Raw genomic sequence first — 20,614 nt, forward strand, 5'->3', positions numbered from 1 at the left:
CTCTAACAGCCCATCATTTTTGTAATCCAGTTGGACAAGAAATATATAAGGATTTTTCATACATTGAGTTTTGTTAGCCAAGGTTAAGAATGAACATATGTGCATATGCAAATGAAGCTAAAATGTCCACTAAATACTAATTATGAAATCATTGGCTCTACTTCGGAAAATTTGATTTTATAGGTTGCTAGAATATATCATTTCCAACATCCATATAGCACACTTTCCTATCTGAAAATGCAAGTTCTTGAATTAATAAGGATGGTACGCATGCAGTCACTAACAAGGATGCTGTTAAATAAACAGGAAATGTGGCCTGTGCCTTGTTCTCTAATGATATGAAGGAAGCAGATGGCTCGAAAAAAGATGTGTCAGTACATGGTGGAAAATCATAAACGGGGATAGATTGCCAGCTCACCTCAAATCTAGCCTTTTCTTTCCAGTCTCTACAGCGCACTAAGTGCTGCCACTCAAGTAAACTTAACTGTGTTAGATTTTTGATTCATGCCTTTAAACATTTAGGCAGTATCTATATGTCACAAACCGAGTTGTGGCCATTTTCACAATCTATACTGATCATCTCAGCCAGAATGATCATGGGTTAATATACATCTGTCATTGAGATAATGAGAGAGAATGGAATGGCTTGGCTTCTCTCCATTCATTTGGTACATTTCGTTAGGTACTCAAATACTGTGATCCAGGAATGTATTCTTACGGAAAGAAAATTAAAAAAAAAAAAAAATCTAGCATGTCCTTCAGAAAAACAGCAAAAATTATGTGACACCAATTTAGCATCAATTCCAAATAACAATAATAATCACACAATTGGCCTGTTAATGTAATTTGGGCATTTTGTCAGTCTCACTAATAATTTAGATTTAGTACTAGTTGGTGTAACTTCACAGGCCTAAACTGGCACTGTAGCTAGGTACCAAAGACACAGGTGTTGAGATAGTGGAGAAACAAAGAACCACAAGAAAGAAAGAAGTGAACTACAGTGAGATATGGTGAAGAAACTTCGAGCAGCTCAGAAGGAGAAAACAATAAATAAGAATTTCAAGTCTTAGAGGAGTTCAGAAAATACTCATAGAGATTGCTTATCTTGTCATGTAGTGATTAGAAAGAATAAGGTTATTTTTAAAGCTCTATATGTTTACAAACACAATCTGTTCATTTATAATGACCATTTTAATTAAACAAATGAAAACAGCTTTGAGTTTCATGTATTGACCTGACCATCTTAGGGATCCAAAGGGCTTTGGGATAGGCAGACAACCAGATACACTTTCAAACAGCATTAGCTCCTAAAATAATAGTGATGATCATTAACCAAAAATAATTTATATAAATACAAATAAGTCTTCAAGATCACCTTAACTTTCATCCCTGCTCATTCACCTGGATACCAACTTTCAAGATGAATCTTTATGTAAGGAATATATGGTTTATAGTTGTCATTTCTAGTTCTCTTTGTAAAATTAATTAGATATCAACCCCTCATCCCCTGCAAACAAGCCTATTTTTAAAAAGTCATGGAATCTTTATTTTATCACAAGGAAAAAATATATATATCATGGCAAATTAACACCCTGCATTTGAGGATGATCTTTGGTATGTCTCCTGGTTCATGACTTTGCCTTTCTTCAACTTTAAGTCAAAGAATTTGAAGGACAGATTGTAACCATTGGTATGTATTCATAGCTGGTTTCAGGAGCCCAAACAGGCATGGTGATTTAGAAACACAAAGGATACTTTTTTAGCTCCGCATAAGGGTTTTGTAAGGTATTCACCTGAGAGGAGATACATTTTGGTGGCCGTAAGAGTAATTACCAAGAAGCAATGCTTTTGATTCAGTGAGAAACACTCTGAAAGAGAAAGAAATTTGGCTCAGTTGTATTGCTTATAGGGAGGGTGCTCAAGCTACATGTGATCCTAATCGTCTGTTTGATCCAAGAACACCATTTTATCTTCTCTCATCTGTGTCATCTCTAAGCAAAATGAGGCTTGGAGAATATAATTAAGACCTACGTTATCTAGTTATATTAGCAAAATTAATGCTCCTGTCAGTTTGGTAACTCGCAGATTGCAAGCTTGTGGATGAATAGACGGACAGATAGATATATTCCCCAAGTAGGACCTCCAAGTAATTTATTAGTTTTAGCAGGGTTGCACATACGCTCTTGTTCTGTTTACATTCCATGCTGACAGGGAGAACATTTTGGGGGCATTTCAGCCAGATACATAATACTCTCAGTGATTGATTTTGAACCAAAGCCATACCAATTGTTCTAGACGACAACTTGACTTTATAAATCTTGCCAAAGGTTCACAGATCTCAAGACCTTTGACTGTTATCTAGATTAAAAAGTAAAGGTTCACTGTGCAGGTCACTTCTATTAGAGGGAAGCTAACTGACATCCTAAGCAGTATTGATAATGTTTGGCAAGGGCCAGCTGTCTTGTGATTTTATTGATGTGGTAGACTGAGGCACAGAGGCCAACTCAAGAACTCGAAACAAGAATCAAGTGCTTTAACCATATTTTATTGCATCAAGTCAAAAAGACTCAGAAACTATGACTTATGAATTTATAATAATTTTTACTTTCAATAAAGGTATACGTTATTTTTGTTATGACCTACATATACAAAGAGTGTGATTTTTGGTGAGTATACAAAGTGCAACATTTCAAGAATTTTTACTAAAATATTAAGAAGACAATGGTATATGTCATTCATTCTTACTAGCCCTCTTTTTATCAACTCACGTGGCTACTCTGAATTTTTTAATAATATTTATTCTGAGTTACTAGCCTTATAGTTGGCTTATATACTGTGTATAGTTAATAGGAAGCATTGTTCCAAGCTGATCACACTTGGATTTGCGGTGGACGACCATAAAGTCAGACCTTTGCGATTGAATTTCAGTTGGAAGGATATTTATTGGCTTTGTGTCTAGTGATTTACAAAACAAACAAAACAACAAAAACAAAAACAAAAAAGCAGAAACAGAGACTTTCCCACACTTGCTCTTATCTTTTATATTATAATTTATCTTGTCTGTTCACTCCCTGGTTTCCTGAATATGTTCTTCCAAATCTTCCATAGTTCTTTCTAGATTTCAAGCCAGTCCCACCCTCCCTGTTCCTTACCTCTTTAGGTATGGGAGTGGTGATGATTTCATACTTTTCCAGGTCCTTGCCTCCCTCCCTACTTTCTATGAATTCACTTTCCTCAGCCCACACTCTACAAGGAGTTCCTTCATTAAACTCTTTTCATTAATCCTTTTGAGGGCCGTCTCTTCCATGCCAGGACATTGAAAGATACCCTAGCTACACCAGCTCGTGGAGAGGCGTATTTTCACCTGAGATTTGATGGATGCCTCAAAGCCCTCTCTATCTCGAAATCCCATTCATCTGCTGTCATGCCTCAAGCCTTCATGTGTGTGAATTGAAACGGCTTTCTATGGCTCTTACTGAGGTGTAGATATTCTTCCAAAGGATAACACTTAGCATTTTCGTCAATAACATTATAAGACTAATGAGTTTGTCAGAGTAGCCAACCGCCAATTAAGCCCAACAGACAGGTCATTTTGATGAGACGTATTGGAAGATAATAAAACATATTCCATTGCAAAGGGACAGCAGACCTAGATAGGAAGCAGATGTGATTAGCTATAACTCTTCCGAAGAAACTATTGAAATAACCCAGAGGAAGAAAAAAGAAGACCCCCCCCCCCCAGAACAGAAGGTCAAATTTTGCTTACCAAGATATTTTTCTTCTGGATACAGAATTAATGGCGGCCCTATCCCCTCTTTTTTGTTCTTACTTTCACTCTGAAACTCTATTCTGAGAATAATGCTAGTTTGCCTAAAATTTTGCATGTAAACATCAGCTTAATCTTGGGAAATTTGTAAATATTTTTGTTTAGATGGTAAAGTACATTAATGTTGCAATGAAGTTTTTCAATCTTAGAAAAAGGATAATGATTTACATCTCATAAAATCATAATGGCAATGAGTTTTTGGTGATAAATATGGCCACATTATGTCTATTGAATAGTTGGGAGTTAGGGTCAACTACCAATAACATCAAAATATTAAAGAGATGTTTTCTAGTATCAGAAAACTATAGTCTCTGATTGGCGATACGCTGAGCAGAAAATAATGCAGGAAATCTGAGCTGAATTTGTATAGATGTTATAAAATTCCCATGTAACACTTATTATTTTAAGAGAGAAATTGATCTTTCAAACACCTATATTAATGAAGTAATTTCTCTGGATTTGCAAGGTGCATTCAGAGATAAACATACATTTTAGATTGGAAGGGGTAATTCTATGCATCACCCTGAGAGGGCAAGATTTCTCTCCACAATAGTCTATTATACAGGCCATTTTCAATAATGAAGTAATGCCATTTTCAACAGTTGCCTTAGGAGATTCTTTCAAAATATAACATTAAACTTCTCATTTTTTAGAGTAGTTTTCTTTATGTACAACTGAATTGAAGCAGTGAATTTTACCATGATACTCCATGTGTAATCTAATGTGACATATTAGCTTCTTTTAAAATCACCTTTTCCCCTAAAATTTGTGAAAAATAATTTCATCCTTTAGAGTTTTAAGCCAGTATATTTGTGAAGTCTAAATTACATTTAAGTGTTCAATACATTCCCTAATCAACTTAATTTTTTCTAAATGTCTTCCCATTTACCTGAACATACCTGTACCAAAGAGCTAAATCCTATACAATGATCTGCATCTCATTAGGGCTCTGCTTTAGAATAATGGCTAATAATTACTTTGGTGTCTTCAGGCTTTAAATACTTATTTTGTTATGGATTCTGTGAGTCTGGACTTCTGAGGACATGTAAGGAGCTCTGATGTAAAGGAGTTATGAACTTTCTGTCATGATCAAGTAGTGTGATAGGACATAGGAAGCAACCTAATTATGTTTCACTTTGGGGCATTCCACTTGCTTCATCTCCAAAGTAGGGTAGTGCATCAGTGCTTTTGAATGCAGCTGTTTTGCATTTATTAATACCATCTAGACATTCCAAGTCTTCTCTTAGTGAAGTTTTATGCTATGAACTCTTAGCAATGTTTCTTATGTACAGGTAAAAACTATTTGATTACTATTTTCTAAATGTAAATTACTTGTCACATAATGTTTTATGTACAGTTTTTATGTTAGCTCACTGATCTGAGGGCTCAAAACAAACTTCATTTATTCATTTGTTTTGAAACATATCCAGTAGTTATCTACAATGTCCCAGGCCATGGTAACACATGCAGTTATCAAAAAACAAATTACCTGGCTTTGTGGTGCTTACATTCTACTGTGAGCGCTAGATCCTTAACAGATAAATATATGGTGGCAGGTAGCAATGAGTGCCATCAAGAAAAATTCAGCTGGGTAAGGAACTAGAGTGACTGGGTAGAGGATATTTTGTTTTTATAAAGTGCTCAGGAAATGCCTCTATGACTGAACTTGAGGAAACATCTAAATGCAGTGAGTGAGTGAGTGAGTTTCTTGAAGGCCAATGAGAAGACAGTCCAGATGGAAATAATAGCAAATCTGGAGGCCCTGAGACCTCATGAATTTTGGTGTATTTGAGGCACAGCAGGAACGTCAGTGAGCAGAGTAAGGTGGGGTTGAGGAGAGCACGTGGGAGATAAGAGTTCAGAGAGTTGGGCAGGAGCCAGATCATGTGAGACTTTTCGGACCCTGGAAAGGAGTATGTCTTTTACTCTGATGTGGTGGGAAGCAAAGGAGTGAGGCGTTCTGCTTTAAATATTGTGTTAGACTGAGTAGCCCCCAAATATACTCACATCCTAGTCCCCAGAACATGTGACAATGTTATCTTCTGTGGCAAAAGGGACTTTGCAGATGTGATTAAATTTAGGATTGTGAGATGAGGAGATTATCCTGGCTTATCCACCTGGCATTATGTAATCACAACAGTCTTTGTAAGAAGGATTCAGGAGGAGTTTGAGTAGGTGATGTGGTAAAAGAAGCAGAGATTGGAGAGACGTGCTTTGAAAATGCAGGAAGGACCCAGAAGTCAAGGAACGTGCATGACCTCTATAAGCTAAGAGAAGGAAAGGGGATGGATTCTCCCCACAGCGTTTCCAGAAGGAAGCAGTGTGGTTGACATGCTAACTTTAGTTTAATAAAACTGATTTCAGACTTTTGACATCTAGAACTGTAAGAGAATAAACTTATGTTGTTTTAAGCCACTAAGTTTGTGGTAATTTGTTACAGCACCAATAGGAAACTAATATAAGTACCTTAGTTATATACTTATAACTCCAGTTGACCCTTGAACAACACGGGTTTGAACTGCATGGGTCCACTTAGACATGAATTGTTTTTGATAAATACAATACAGTACTACAAATGTATCTTCTCTTCTTTATTATTTTCTTAATAACATTTTCTTTTCTCTAGTTTACTTTATTATAAGAACACAGCGTATAATACCTACAGCATACAAAATATGTGTTCATCGACTATGTTATTCAGTAAGACTTGCAGTCAACAATAGGCTATTAGTAGTTAAATTTGGGGGAATCAAAAGTTATGTGCAGATTTTCAGCTGCATAGAAGTAAGTTCTCCTAACCTCCATGTTGTTCAAGGATCAACTATATCTCTATCTATCAATTGATAGCAACAGATAGAGAGATGCCTCTAGTTAGGGATTGGAATGTCAAAAGAGTGAAGAAGGCTTAGTCAGTAGAGCATGAAACTCTTGATCTTGGGGTTATGAGTTTAAGCTCCACGTTGGGGATTGAGTTTAAAAAGTGGAAGAGGGGAGTCCTGTTAGGAAGTAATAGTGGCTTGAGCTGGTAGATTTTCAGGGAAGTAGGTCGACTAAAGAACTTTGACTGTGTCTTGAGTAAATGACAGATGTTACATTAGTTTTTCTATTGCTGAGTCACAAATTACCACAGTTTAGCTTGTTTATAGCATTACAAATATATTATCTCAGCTTCCAGCCATTTATTATCTCGTGAGTCCAAGTGGGCTCAACGTGCCTAGGGTCTCACAAGACTGAAATCAGGGTATCAGCCGGACTGAGCCCTTCTCTGAAGGCTTTGAGGAAGAATCCATTTTTTAGCTAACTTTATTAGCTGAATCCTGGTCCTTAGGGTTGCGGGACTGAGATCCTTGTTGCCCTGCTGGCGGCCCAGCTGGAGTTGCTCTCTGCCATTAGAGGCTGCTCTCAGATCCTTTCTGTGTGTTCTTTCCTGTTTTGAAAGCCACCAATGGTGCATTGAATCCTTCTTGTGCTTTGAATATGAGCTCCCCTCTGCCTCCTGCTAGAGAAAACTCCCTGGTTTTCAAGGGCTCAGGTGATGATATTAGGCCTACTGGACAATCTCTCTTTTATTTAACTAAAAGTCAACTTTACTAGTTGGTAAATGACTTTATTATATCTGCAGTGTCCCTTTTGCCATTGTCTTAGTTTGGGCTGCTATAACAGAATACTGTAGTCTGAGTGGCATAAACAATAAACATTTATTTCTCGCAGTTCTGGAAGCAGGGAGGTCCAAGATGAAGGTGCCTGCAAAATCGGTGACTGGTGAGATCCCTCTTCCTAGGTTACAGACAGCTTCCTTCTTGCTATATCCTCACTGGGCTGAAAAGCAGGGGAGGAGGAAGGGAAGGAGGAGAGGAGGTAGAGGAGAGGAAGAGGGAAATTGTGATTGAGGGAACTAACTTTTTGGTCCATTCTTTATAAAGGCACTAATCCCATTGTTGTTTTCCTCTGTCACGCCTCATTTAAACCTCGTCTAATCCTAAGGGTCCCATCCCCAAATACTACCACAGTGGATATTAGGGCTTCAACATATGAATTTGGGGGACAAAAAAACCTTCAGTCCATAGTAGCCATATAGTGTAACACAATCACTTGTGTGATCTCTTACCATATTCATGGTTCCAGAGATGGGTTAGAGACTATTGAGAGGAGAAGCATTTTAGATTTCTGCCTAAGAGGTGCCAAGGCTTATTCCTTTCTTTTTCTTTTTGTCTGAATTGAGCAACCAGTGTGCCACTTACAAGAATGGTAAATGCAGGGAAAGTAACAGGTCTGGAGAAAGGAAAAATAGCAAGAAGTGTTACTTGGAACGGTCAATCACAAAATCAAATGATGCTGAGGAGCCAGTAGTCAGATATACTGAAGTGGCCCCAGGAGAACGATACGGGGCTGAAAATAGAAACTGGGAAATCACACTACATATATGACATGGGAGGCCACATAATTATAGGAGCTCACCTGGAGGGAGTCGAGATAAAGAGCACTGAGCAGTCCAACATTTAGGGGTCTGGAAAAGGTTGTGGTGCCATCCGAGGAAACGGAAACAGAGAGACTAGTGATATACCGGAGAAATCAGGAAAAAAGTGACAGCATGAGGGAAACTTATTAAAATTGAAAATTTGGGGGTTTCACCCCAAATCTACAGAATCAGAATTCCTGGATGGGGTCAAGCAATACCTGGGTTAAAAAGTCCTGCAGCTAACTCTGATACATGTAAAAGTTTGCGAGCTTTAGTTGTTTGGGCTACGGGGACAGGGCAGAACGGAAGTAGATAAATCCTTAATGTCCTTGCATCTTGAAGTGAGGTCCTTGAACATGAGCAGCAACAGCATCTGTGAGATTGTTAGCAGTGGGGGAGCTGAGGACCCCAGATTTACTGAACAAGAAATTGTCCTTTGACTGATTTCCTCACGTGGTTCATATGTGCATTAGCATTTGAGAAGCGCTGATCAATGCTACGTTATTTCAGAGTTATGGAAAGATAATCCAGGTGTGAACACGCATACACACACACCCCTACAGATCACATATACCATAGAACTGATGTTTTTTTGCTTTTTTTTTTAATGATTTTTTATTATATTATGTTAGTCACCATACAGTACATCCCCGGTTTCCGATATAGAACTGATGTTTTATTCCATTTAAAAATAATCTTTCAGACATCTTTTAAAGTATATAAAGTCCTTAAATTCTTAATAAGTTAGCAAAGAATTTCCTCCAAATTTCTCAATGCTTAAAATAAACTGGGACAAGTCTCTATGCCCTCTGAAGACCGTGAGAATCTCTAGCTCAGACCAGCGGAGGCACAAGGCTGCAGTTCTGAGTGTCCCAGGTGAAGATCATCAGAGCATGCTGTGCAAATGAAAGTTAAGTTCACCAGTTTTTATTTCTCATCCCCGTTCTGAAATATGGGAACCAGTGGAGATTGTGTAGAGGCAGATTATTTCACAATATTGTGTACTACTGGCCTAATTTTAGATAAGCAACTGAGATTTCTTTTAAGGGCACAGAAGACTACATGGATTGCTTCTTCATTTTTAATTTGGGTCTCAGCCTAAAATTTATCTGTAAATACTTACTTCATTTCTTAACATCTCAGATTGGCTTCTTAAAATGCGTTGCACATTAAATAAGATTTACTACATTTTTTTGAGAAACAATGCAAATTGCAAGTAATGGAGAATAATTCAGAATAATTCAGTTAGCTATCAATATGTGATTGAGTACTTAAGATGAAAGATATTAAATATAATCAAAAGAAATGGTAAACTATAAAAGAAAGTAAATGTGATCTGCAATAATGTAAATAAGGTGTTTCACATCATGCAATTTGGTTAACATGTGGTAATTAATTTAAAAAATCAATAACCTTAGACCTTTCCCATTCAACTGATTGCAACATCAAATACTAATAATGGCTAATAAATATATTTATCAAAGTTAATTTTCTTTGCAGGTGAGAAAAAGGCAGCTGATATTTATGCCATGCAGAAGAAGGCTAAAGATTTATAAGGAAGTGCTCTCCGATCTTTGCGAGCTATAAAGTCTGTCCAAATAGCAATATCCTCTCCCGCAGAGAATCTGCTGCTTGGACTGGCCATGTGTTATTGTATTTGGACTGTGTCCATCTGCAAATGTTGACTCTTCATCTGTGACCAAGGAAAAAAATCTGTATGAGGAATGTGTAAAACATTTAATCCTTGTTTACTTGTTAACCAAAGGTTTTGTCAAATCCTGCTGGTGTGGGATTTTTGCATTTGCTTCTCAAGGTGACTGTAGGTGCATTCACATTGTAGGGTTTAAATCTGAGCTTGAAGCTCAAACTCTGCCGAAATCACTAGGTTTTTACTTAGATTTAGAAATCTAAATGCTTGTTCTAAATATAGTTTTACATTTGAAAACCTAAATATGACCTAAATAATACAGTAGTCTATAGGAAGAATTGATTTATAACTCCTTTGCTCTGTCTGGGGTTTCTCATTACTAAAACAAATATAAAACTGAAAAGTTTGATTATCTATGGCAAACCACAATGGTATTTGATAAGGGAATAAGGAAACTGTGGAGGCCATTCATCAAAATTCTAGTCTCTTACTCTCCATTTATAGATGAGAAACTGGAAGCTAAAATCTCTTAGGAAATCTAAAATTACTTTCACAAAGTCCATATTAATTCATTGTTTTATTGTGGTTCAAATCTGTTTCTGTTTGCCCTAGCCATCGATAATGATCATGTGACCTGAGGTTTCTAGCCTGGTTCTGATAGTAGATGTTCTATGTAGCAATCTCTTGAAACTAACATGAGATCAAACAAAACCTGTTGAGTGAATGAATGAAAAATATTTTTCCCATAAGCATACTCAAATTTGCCAGATCTATTTTTGGATTTAGACTGCCCACATAACTGTGCTGTACTACCTCATATACCAATCTCAGTTCACGGCAACGGAATTTATTATGCCTTTTGATTGTTTTCCTATGCAAGAGCGGAGTAATAGCTGATATTTATTCCCATGTGACATTTTTAAAATTTTTGATTTGGCATCACATAATGTGATCTGAAGTAGAATGCTGTATCAAAAGGGAATGTGGGCAATACTCAACAATTTCCTCTGTTTTTCATGCCAACTGTCATATTTGAAATTAATTTTAGCCGTATTTAGATTGGAAGCAAATTAACTGATTTGATTTTTAACAGCAACTGTTCAATAAATATAGTAAGTGATGATGGAATTGTAGATAGGAGGGGTGCCTAGCAAATGAATTTATCTGACATTTTTTCAGAGCCCTCCATATTTACATAAGCATTTAGCTTTAGTTTTCCATTCAAAGTAATCCACAATGATAGGAAATTGTTATGCTGTTATACCTTGCCTCAAAAAAAAAAAAAAAAAAAGAAAAGAAAAGAAAAAAGAAAACAAAGAAAGGCAAAAAAAAGAAAAAAGAAGAATAGTAATAAGGTAAAAATGATGGTGAAAATGAACTAGTAAAAATACCAATATTTTTGGATTGGTTTTTTAGAGATGCTAAAATTAACTTCAAATGTAGTGAGTGAAAATATTTGTTTCCCTGAAATTTTGTTATAGGGTAATTGATTAAGGCAAGAAATAAGTATAAGAAGTAAGATTTTTCTCAGTATATTAATAACAGCAAGTGCAAAGCAACATTGTAGGCTAAAAGCCTACATAAAATGGAAATTTCTTTAAAGCAAGTGAAGAAATTTCATCATTGTGCCTAGAGATCTGGGAAACTGCTTCAGCAAATCCAAATCTGTGGATGCATCCTTCAGTGTAAGGTGTTTAGTGATGCACGACCCTGCATACTCCATTCCTGCTACTATAAAATCTTGGGGAAATCAGCAAAATTGGAACTTAAGAACAAATGTTTTGCCTAAAAATAGTGATATATGTTCTTATCACCAAAAGGCCATTATAACATGAGAATCAGATGTGTTCTGCATGGAAGAGGTATTTTTCTATAATAAAAATTGAACAAAATGAAAAATTAAGTGAGATGGGATGAGTTTGATCCCAAATGTTTTAAAAATGACTTACGTCTTTTGCAATTCAATTCTGGCAGTCTGTTTAATCTTATTTTACCCAACAGTAAAAATTCTAAAGAAAATTCATTCACATAAAAGGCCAAACCTTCATATGGTATGAAACCGAACCAGAAATACGAAAGGTCTCACAATTTTTTTTTTTTTTTAATATCAGTTTCAAGCTTTGGAATTAAAAGGTTTCAAGTCATCAGGTTTAAAAGTACGTGGAGGACAGTCCAGAAGGTACTTGTTAATTACCACAGTGAGTTAATCAATGAAGTAACAGTTCTGCTTCTGGGTATAATAAAATGAGATCAAGACCCATTCAACTATCCTACCATATACGTACAGCTGGAGATCCATTAACTTGGATAGTTTCACATTTTAAACTCCCATCTTTAAAAGTCAGCAACGCAAGCAGCTCTCTGACAGCTGGTGATGCCTAACCACAGAAAAAGCATTTTGTTGGGTTTTGAGTGAGAAGGTGAGCTGTGCAAAGGTGGAGAGGGAAATACACTGACACCTGATATAAATATTAACTGAGACAACTTTCAAGCTTTCGGTCATGTGCTTTTGTATTTGCTTTCAACATTTAAATGCAGAGACAGATGGCTTGTATAGTTTTATCAGCCCTTGTGTCTTTATACATTCAAAAACCTGGAATGATAACCAAACTCATAGACTGCAGATTTTGAAAGGGAACAAATAATTTAGGCTTAAAAAAAAAATCAATGAAAGCTTCAGTGTTAGAAAAATCATGATGGTGGATTTTAATTATTTTGAAGGGAAAGGAAACAAATTGCGGAATGCCGAAATTGTAGAAAGTATCGATAAGAAGTTTGGAATCCCGACCTGGCTTCTAAATAGATACTGTATAATGTTGCCCAAGTAGTACAAGAAAGTAAATAAAAAATTGGAGAAACAGGGAAAACGCAGGTGCGTCCACATGCACGTGCGCGCACACACACGCGTAAAATCTGAAGGCGTTTATTAAGAAGCATGAGAGACTATGGACTCTGAGAAACAAACTGAGGGCCTCAGAGGGGAGGGGGTGGGGGAATGGGATAGACCGGTGATGGGTAGTAAGGAGGGCATGTATTGCATGGTGCACTGGGTGTTATACGCAACTAATGCATCATCGAGCCTTACATCGGAAACCAGGGATGTACTGTATGGTGACTAACATAATATAATAAAAAATCATTAAAAAAAAAAAAAGAATCCAGCACAGTATCTGATACATGTGATACATGATAGATATTCAGTAAACACTTTTTGAGCGGACTTATAAGTGGGAAATAAATATAATTAATCATCAATTAAAATAATTACTTATAGTGATAACATTAAAAATAATCATGGTCAAAGATAAAGAGCAATATTTTTGTGTACATATGTTTTGCCATATTAGCAAAACTTTCCTGATATTTTAAGTGCCCTATATTTGATAGAGAATTAAAGATTATTTTAAATCATATTTTAAAAAGTGACAATATTCAATACCAGTGCTTTAGAAAGAATGTTTTTTCTCCTTTCAAAAAGTATTAAACAATTCAGTCATTGTTTCTAAAAATGAAATAAATGAATTGGAAACTCCTGTTTAGCGTGCTTCCGATTATAAACTTCTGAAGAGCAGAGACTGTCAGGATTTTTTAATTTAAAAAGTGTTCTTTTTTTTTTTTTCTTCTTACCATTTCATGACAACTTGGAAGCATTGTTATTTCCCAAAATAAAACCTGTGTTTTTTTTTGTTGTTTTTTGTTTTTTTACTATCAGGGCAACTGCAGGTGATTATATAAAGGCCCAAATAAAAAAAAGAAAGAATTTCCCTATTTAATGTCATGTCCCAACATAAAAAGTTACCGAAGCATGAAGCAAAGTATATTTTCCCACAGTGCAGCTCAAGCATACAAGGAAAGTGGTATAATATGCTTTAATATACTTTTGTTGTTTTTTTCCTTTAATGCAGTCGACTCAGTTCTGAGGCCCTGGCTAGAGTTCCCCTTCTTGAATAAGCCCACACCACACACTACTTTCCTTCTAGAGCTCCCACACTCTTAGGTCATTATGCACCCTCCCTAATTGCCCCAGGGGTCAGGTACCAGAAAACTTGGAACAGCCCCTTTGTCCTAGAATTTCAGAATTATTCAAATTAGTCAATTCACGGAGAACCCAGGAAACCAACTCATCCCACCCTATTTGCCATGCATAAGCTGCCCCCTGAGATCTCAGTTTCTTCTTAGCCTATTCCTTGTTGCCATCCTCTGTGCGGCCCGGCCTGGTGGCCTTTTCTCCTTCAGAGCTGTGAGTAACAAGCACTTTGGGCTTTCATCCCAGTGTCCACCTTGCGGTGGATCTTTAAATCTTACACAGCAATCAGGTGCCTGAAAGAATTACCCAAGAATCTACGAAATGCCTATAAATTTACTTACATATTTTATCAAAAGCCTTCAGATTTATGTATAAAAACAAATCATAAGTACAATTCTCAGAGAGCGATTAATATTATTTAATGGAAAGAAACTCATTTTTTTAATGAGTCCAAGACTTTGTATAGGGCACATAAATTTTGACTGTAAATATCTTCAGTTGTCAATTATCTGTAAGAGGAACTTTCAGAAAAAGGTAGAAATGATGTCACAGGGAACAAAATCCATCCTTTCACCTTGTAAAGAGATAAGCCTTCCTAAATCAGTTAACTGGTAATGACACCTGTTCATTCCTAAGGACGCCTTTTCTCCCTTCTTTGTTCACTGCTTTTAAAATAGTTGTTTCCCAAGATAACCTGAAAACTGTACGAGGACAGCGTTGACCCTGATTTTGTTCCCTGCGGTATTCCTGGTTCCTGTCACAGTGTCAGCGTATAACACGTGCTCCGTAAATATTTATGGAATAAATGAATGCCACCAGTTCTGAAAAAAATAGATATACACTATTTGTTAGAATGTGTCACTCATTGCTGAAGACTAAGGGTCCACATGTATTCACACACATACACAGACACACAGACACACAGACACACAGACACACACACACACTGATACTTTCTCCATCTCTGGATAATATTCTTAATTTAATGAGAGGGCAATGAATGTTGGATAAAGCTATTTTAAAAATCATCTTACATATTCTCCCCTTTTTTATGTACTCAATAAAAACCTGATTCTATTGATATTTCCAAGGTAGCTGATTATTCGTTTTCCTTTGGAGGTATCGACAATAACAACAAAACCATAATGGGTCTAGAAAGGTAAAAATGAAAGGCTGGCGTCTAGGCCTCAAGCTAGATTACACATCCAATTGGTGATTACTTTATCTCCACTGATATCTTGAAAGGAGTGAATATATAACAGAGAAGTTAAATAATTCATTTATTATCTGTCACAAAGTATTGCCAGGCAAAGAGATGTGTTGTTGAGGAAGCTTTTGGTGCGATGTTTGTGAAATCAGCATCTTCTATTATAATTACTTAAGGTCTGCCTTTAAGGAGAGGACATTTTTAATTATTTCTCAGAACATTTTCAACCTCATAAAATTTTAATTAACAATTAACATTGTTCATAGATCACCACTATTGCTTAGCACTATGAGAAATCAGAAGACTTGAGAAGTCATTTTTTTTTCCATTTATGGATTTTAAATCTAGTTGGAATAAAACAAAAATAAAATGACCCTCATGAATATACAGAACCTCCCCCAAAAGATGAAAGTGCCATGAAGGCACGAGTTGAAGGAGCTCCGTTAGGAAGGGTGTTATTCATCAGTAAGAGATCTATGGAAATCTCGAAGGTGCATAGGAGCTGTGAATTGTTGTGGTTGTGGAAGTTAGCTGTGGTACTGGGGAAGCAAGCTGACCTTGAAAGAATAAGTAAATGAAAACAGGAGAGGCAAAAAGCATCTTCTAAAACTGTGATCTCTCTGTAAGGAGTATGGATGGGTTTAAGCAACATGTGTTAGCTTTGTGGATACCGTCGTTGAGCACAACGTGACCCTACAAGGGAGAAATCCGTTTGAACTTTTGAAGCGTGGGCAGAAGCCAGAGGGCAAAGAAAGGCTCATAGAGAGGTTTAAGTTAAATATACTTAGGACTCATTGGAGGTTTGTGAGAGAAATAGTTTTGAGCAACAAATGTGTTTAAACAAAATAAAACTGTCCGCTTTCAAGGGTCAGATGGTCAGGAATGTTGGTCAGATGAGAAGGAATTTTAAAGTTACTCTGAAGAGAAGATTTTAGATTTTAAAAATGACTGAAATTTGAGTCTGTAGGAAACAGCAAATTTTAGCCACGTTGTATTCACATCCGGCGTCCGTTCCGATGTGGCTTGTGTTTTGGGGTCTCGGGTAATTGGCCATCAACTTTTCCCTATTTCAGCAGGCATTTTTCCATATGCAAGGAATAACTACAATATTAGACAAACAGATGTTAATATTTGAAAAACCACAGTTATTAGGCACTTAAAAAGGTGAGTAGTGCTAACTTGGGTTTTAGCAAAGACACATTCCAGTTGTTTAGTGTTTTAATCGGTGTTGAGGCGAACATGCAGGTGGTTTTTCATTCTCTTCTGTGTTTTTAGTCTGATGACTCTCTATTTTTAAAATGCTTCACACCGCAGCCATTCTTGCCTATCTGCGTAACCTCATTTGTAAAATCAATTCCTAATTTCCAGCCTATCACTTATCACTTGACTGTTTAATCAAGGGGAAAAGAACAAAACAAAACAGTTTTTTCCTAAATCTTTTGGCTGTTGTTTTTCAGTAAAAGGTTAATTTCCTCTTTATATAATCAGAAAAGAGTTTACTTTTGAAATCATGGTTAAAATACATGTTCTGGATTGCCTGCAATAAAAACAAACAAAAAACCCCAAACTAATAGATAAATATCTATGATGACTTGTTTCCCCCTGAATATTAGACTCCATGTGATCCAATCTGCAATTTAGCTAGACTTGCATTCAAGTGCAATCTGGGTTATTTAATACACTTAGAAATATAGAAAATAGTTTAAGCTTGGAAGGAGCCAAATGCTGTCTTTGGATGCAAATGCCTTTTTATTAGGTGGATTTCAGAATGTTTGCAGCAGACCAGGTGTTCCTTTAGTAAAATACACATTAATTAAAATATTCTTTAAATTATTTTTGATTTTTAAAAATGTTGCACTATTATTTTCATGTGATTTCATATAAAATTAACGTGTTTATATGGAAAGATGATACTTTGTGTAACTATTTAGAGTACTTTTTTTTTTTTTAAAGATTTTATTTATTTGACAGAGAGACAGCCAGCGAGAGAGGGAACACAAGCTGGGGGAGTGGGAGAGAAAGAAGCAGGCTCCCAGCAGAGCAGGGAGCCCGACGTGGGGCTCGATCCCAGGACCCAGGGATCACGCCCTGAGCCAAAGGCAGACTCTTAAGGACTGAGCTACCCAGGCGCCCCTAGAGTACTTATTTTTAATATTATATTTCAAGTAGTACTTTTGCGTTTTGTTTTTATGGAGTTGTACGTTTATACATTTTTCAACATCACATATAAAATTTTTCTATTTTTCATAATTTCTCATAAGAGCTTTTGTTGAGGATTAGAAGATAAATGAGTAACAATACATATGCCATAAAAAGAATTGATCAGAAATGATATGTCTGTTTCCTCATGTCTGTTTCTAGGTGTAAATGAAGGCCTAAGGAAAGAGAGATTTCTTACTTCCACAACAAGGAATTTGATCCCTTCTGTTATTCTTGAAAGAATTTGAATTCTTTGAAATGCTTAACTTACATTTTTCATGAGAAAATGAGATCACTGATGCACTTTTTCTCTAAGGAGACAATTTTATGTTAAAATTCTAACCACTTTCTTTTCTTATTCTTTCTGTCTCTTGCCCTCTGTAGATGGGCCTTTGGGTCCCCGAGGATTAGCTGAAGCTACAGAGATGTGCACTCAAGAGTGCTTGGTTTTGGGTCACTCTGATAATTGCTGGATGCCTCCTGGCTTGGGTCCATATCAACACCCTAAATCTCCTCTCTCAACCTTTGCATCCCAGAAAGAATGGGTCAAGAAGGACAAGCTTGTGAATGGGCACACCCTTACCAGAGCCTGGAAAGAAGATAGCAACAGGAACCAGTTCAATGACCGTAAGCAGTATGGCTCCAATGAAGGCCATTTCAACAATGGCAGCCACATGACAGACATTCCTCTGGCAAATCTGAAGTCTTATAAGCAAGCGGGAGGTACTATTGAGAGTCCGAAGGAGCACCAACTCTAAAAAAAAAAAAAAAGGCTACATGGGACCTAATAACTTTAATCTAAATAGACATGCTAATACCATGTGTGTCAGAGCTTTATGTATTCAATAGATCTTTATAACTATGCCCCTTTATAGCAGGGATATCCATAACTTTGTGTTAGCACCATGGAGGATACAATATTTTACAACATAAAAGAGAAGATAGTTCTACTAGCCATGTGATCTTGTTTACTAGAATTGATTAAACTCTCCGGAGATCACTCCATTGTGCAAATATCCTTTTTTTTTTCTTTTTAATTGAATTTTACTTTTGACCCTGGACTGCTGCTATGAACAATAGAATATGCATTTGGAGAGTAAGAAAGTTCCATGGATTAGAGTGACTGACCAACATATCCAGTTAGAAACTTGTGCTCTTTGTGTCATTGATTTGTGCTGGGACTGCTATACTTGACATTATACTTCAAGCGAAACTTAAAAAGATAAGCATTAAACCTATCGTGCTGTTAACAACGTTAGTGGATACTTGTAAGTCAATCAGTGTTAAAGTATTTGTAAATAGAAGCAAGTTATTATTAACAACTTTTGTGTACTTACAACGTTCACCTAAAAATGTTGTAGCATAACTCTGTGTTTTATGGTTGCTTCTTTCCTTCTTCTTAATTTGCCTCTTTGTTGTTATTTCTGTTGTTTCTTTTAGTGAGGTGTTTCTGCGTTAGTAGTCTGTCTTGACACACATTGTTCAAAGGATCTCAAACCCTTGTGTTTAAAAAAGGTTCTGGAATCTTGCTTCTTTTGTGACAGCTTATGATGCTAGGGTTCTGTAAAAAATAAAGATAAAATGAAAACTTTATATAAAAACAGGACTTCTGCAAAAGCTTAGAAATTCAGAACCTATTTTCTTGACATCCTTGTTTTCAGAGTAGGTGAAAGCAAAATCACTTAATTAGTAGCATTAAGTGAAAGAATAATGGGAAAGTGTTATCCTTCAGAAAGTAATATAATATCCTGTACTTGTCACTCATACAAAACTAATGTATCAAAATTAGCATATATTGAAGAAAAATTACTATTCAAAAGTAGTTTCAACTGGGCAAATGTGTGTCTACAACTTTGTTGAAATGGCAGAGTCTGTGTTGATCCTCATATACGATAATGTTGTTGTAACACAAGTGTTAGACCATAGCCACAAAATATTTAATGTGTTGTGCCTTCATGATGTAACAGAACATTCTCCAGGTAGGCTAGTTGGGGGAAATAAAGGGATAAATCTCTAATTATTGCTGTTTAACTGTTTGTTATCATAGTCGGCCAATGCCTGGCAGGTACCAGCATCTTGTCACTTAGGTCAAACCAACAGAGTGACAACTAATGTTAATAAGATCTCAGTTGCACGTGCAAACAAATCCAAATTCGAACATTCTTAGGAGGTTTTTGTTAAGGCATGACAGATGATTTAAACAAATAAATAGCATGCAACAAAATGTCTTTATTGAAAGAAGTGAAAGTTATCTTAATGCCACGGTTCAACATCAGTTTAAAAGTAAAAAAAAAAATAAAATAAAAAATAAAAAAAAAGGTTTGCTAATTTGATAATTTGTTCTTACCAAAAATAAAATTACTTTGTAAATAGCAATTCACATTTTTCCACAGTATAATGGAAAATAATGGGTAGGGGTGCATTGCTTATTGCAGTACATTTTTGTCGGTTTGTGAGGGGTGTTTGATGACTTTGACAGAATAAATATCTAAACAATTATCCTTGTTACTGCTTTGCCAGTTCTACGTTATTTACAATTATTCAGCTCTTGCAATAAATGTTCTGAATTCCTGATTGTAGTGTGTTAATTCTTGGTCAACATCCAAAGTGATGATTTCTACTCTAATTGTTGGATAAATATATGTTGATAAAACAGCTCTTAATTAGAAATCAAGGCAGACTCATTAGGGATTTACTACCTGTGTTCTGAAAATATGGTTTCACATTTTAGTTAAACTCCCTTGATGGTCTAGGAAATCATTTTTAGGGAAATTCGTGGAGAACGTTGGTGCACTTTCTAGTCACGATGCATGCAAATTTCATCCAGGTGAAATCCTGAGTCCGAGTCTGGAAGCTGGCAGGGAGCAGTAGTTAGTGAGGTTAGCTTCTTGACTCTCCGTCTCTTTAGCAAGATTGCATGAATCAAGCTCTCATATAGTTTATTGTTGGCCAAGGCAGAAGAGGACTATTCTGGGATTAAGGCCTTGAAACAAGGGTGAAACTTCATCTATGTTTATTTCAGATTAGGAAAATCGGCACAGAAAGCTGTCGAGGATCCTAAGACACGCTTACGCATATGCCCTGTGCTTATATTCTGCAGAGAGCACCTGGATCCATTTTCACTCACGCTAGGGTCGTAGGGTTGGTAAGCCGGCCTGACTCTTCCTCTACAGCTTTCTTTTCTCTTTTCTTTTCTTTAATTTTTTTTTATTATATTATGTTAGTGCTTTCTGAAGCCCTGGGACATA

The 20,614-nt window shown here is 36.3% G+C and overlaps 1 protein-coding gene across 2 annotated transcripts in view; it reads left to right on the top strand.

Annotated features, from left to right (window-relative positions):
* The window catches only part of PCDH9 (protocadherin 9), an 869,893-nt gene extending 849,953 nt beyond the window's left edge, over positions 1–19,940 (top strand). For both annotated transcript variants that reach the window (XM_087865103.1, XM_087865104.1), the window contains exon 5: positions 17,751–19,940. In XM_087865103.1, coding sequence (XP_087721229.1) covers positions 17,751–18,124 — 374 coding nt within the window. In that variant the 3' untranslated portion in view covers positions 18,125–19,940. The remainder of the gene's footprint in view (positions 1–17,750) is intronic.
* The last annotated feature ends 674 nt before the right edge of the window (positions 19,941–20,614 follow it).

This window comes from Ursus americanus, chromosome 10 (genome assembly GCF_024610735.1).
Source record: "Ursus americanus isolate L20-20 chromosome 10, mUrsAme1.1.p, whole genome shotgun sequence".
Classification (NCBI taxonomy): Eukaryota; Metazoa; Chordata; class Mammalia; order Carnivora; family Ursidae; genus Ursus; species Ursus americanus.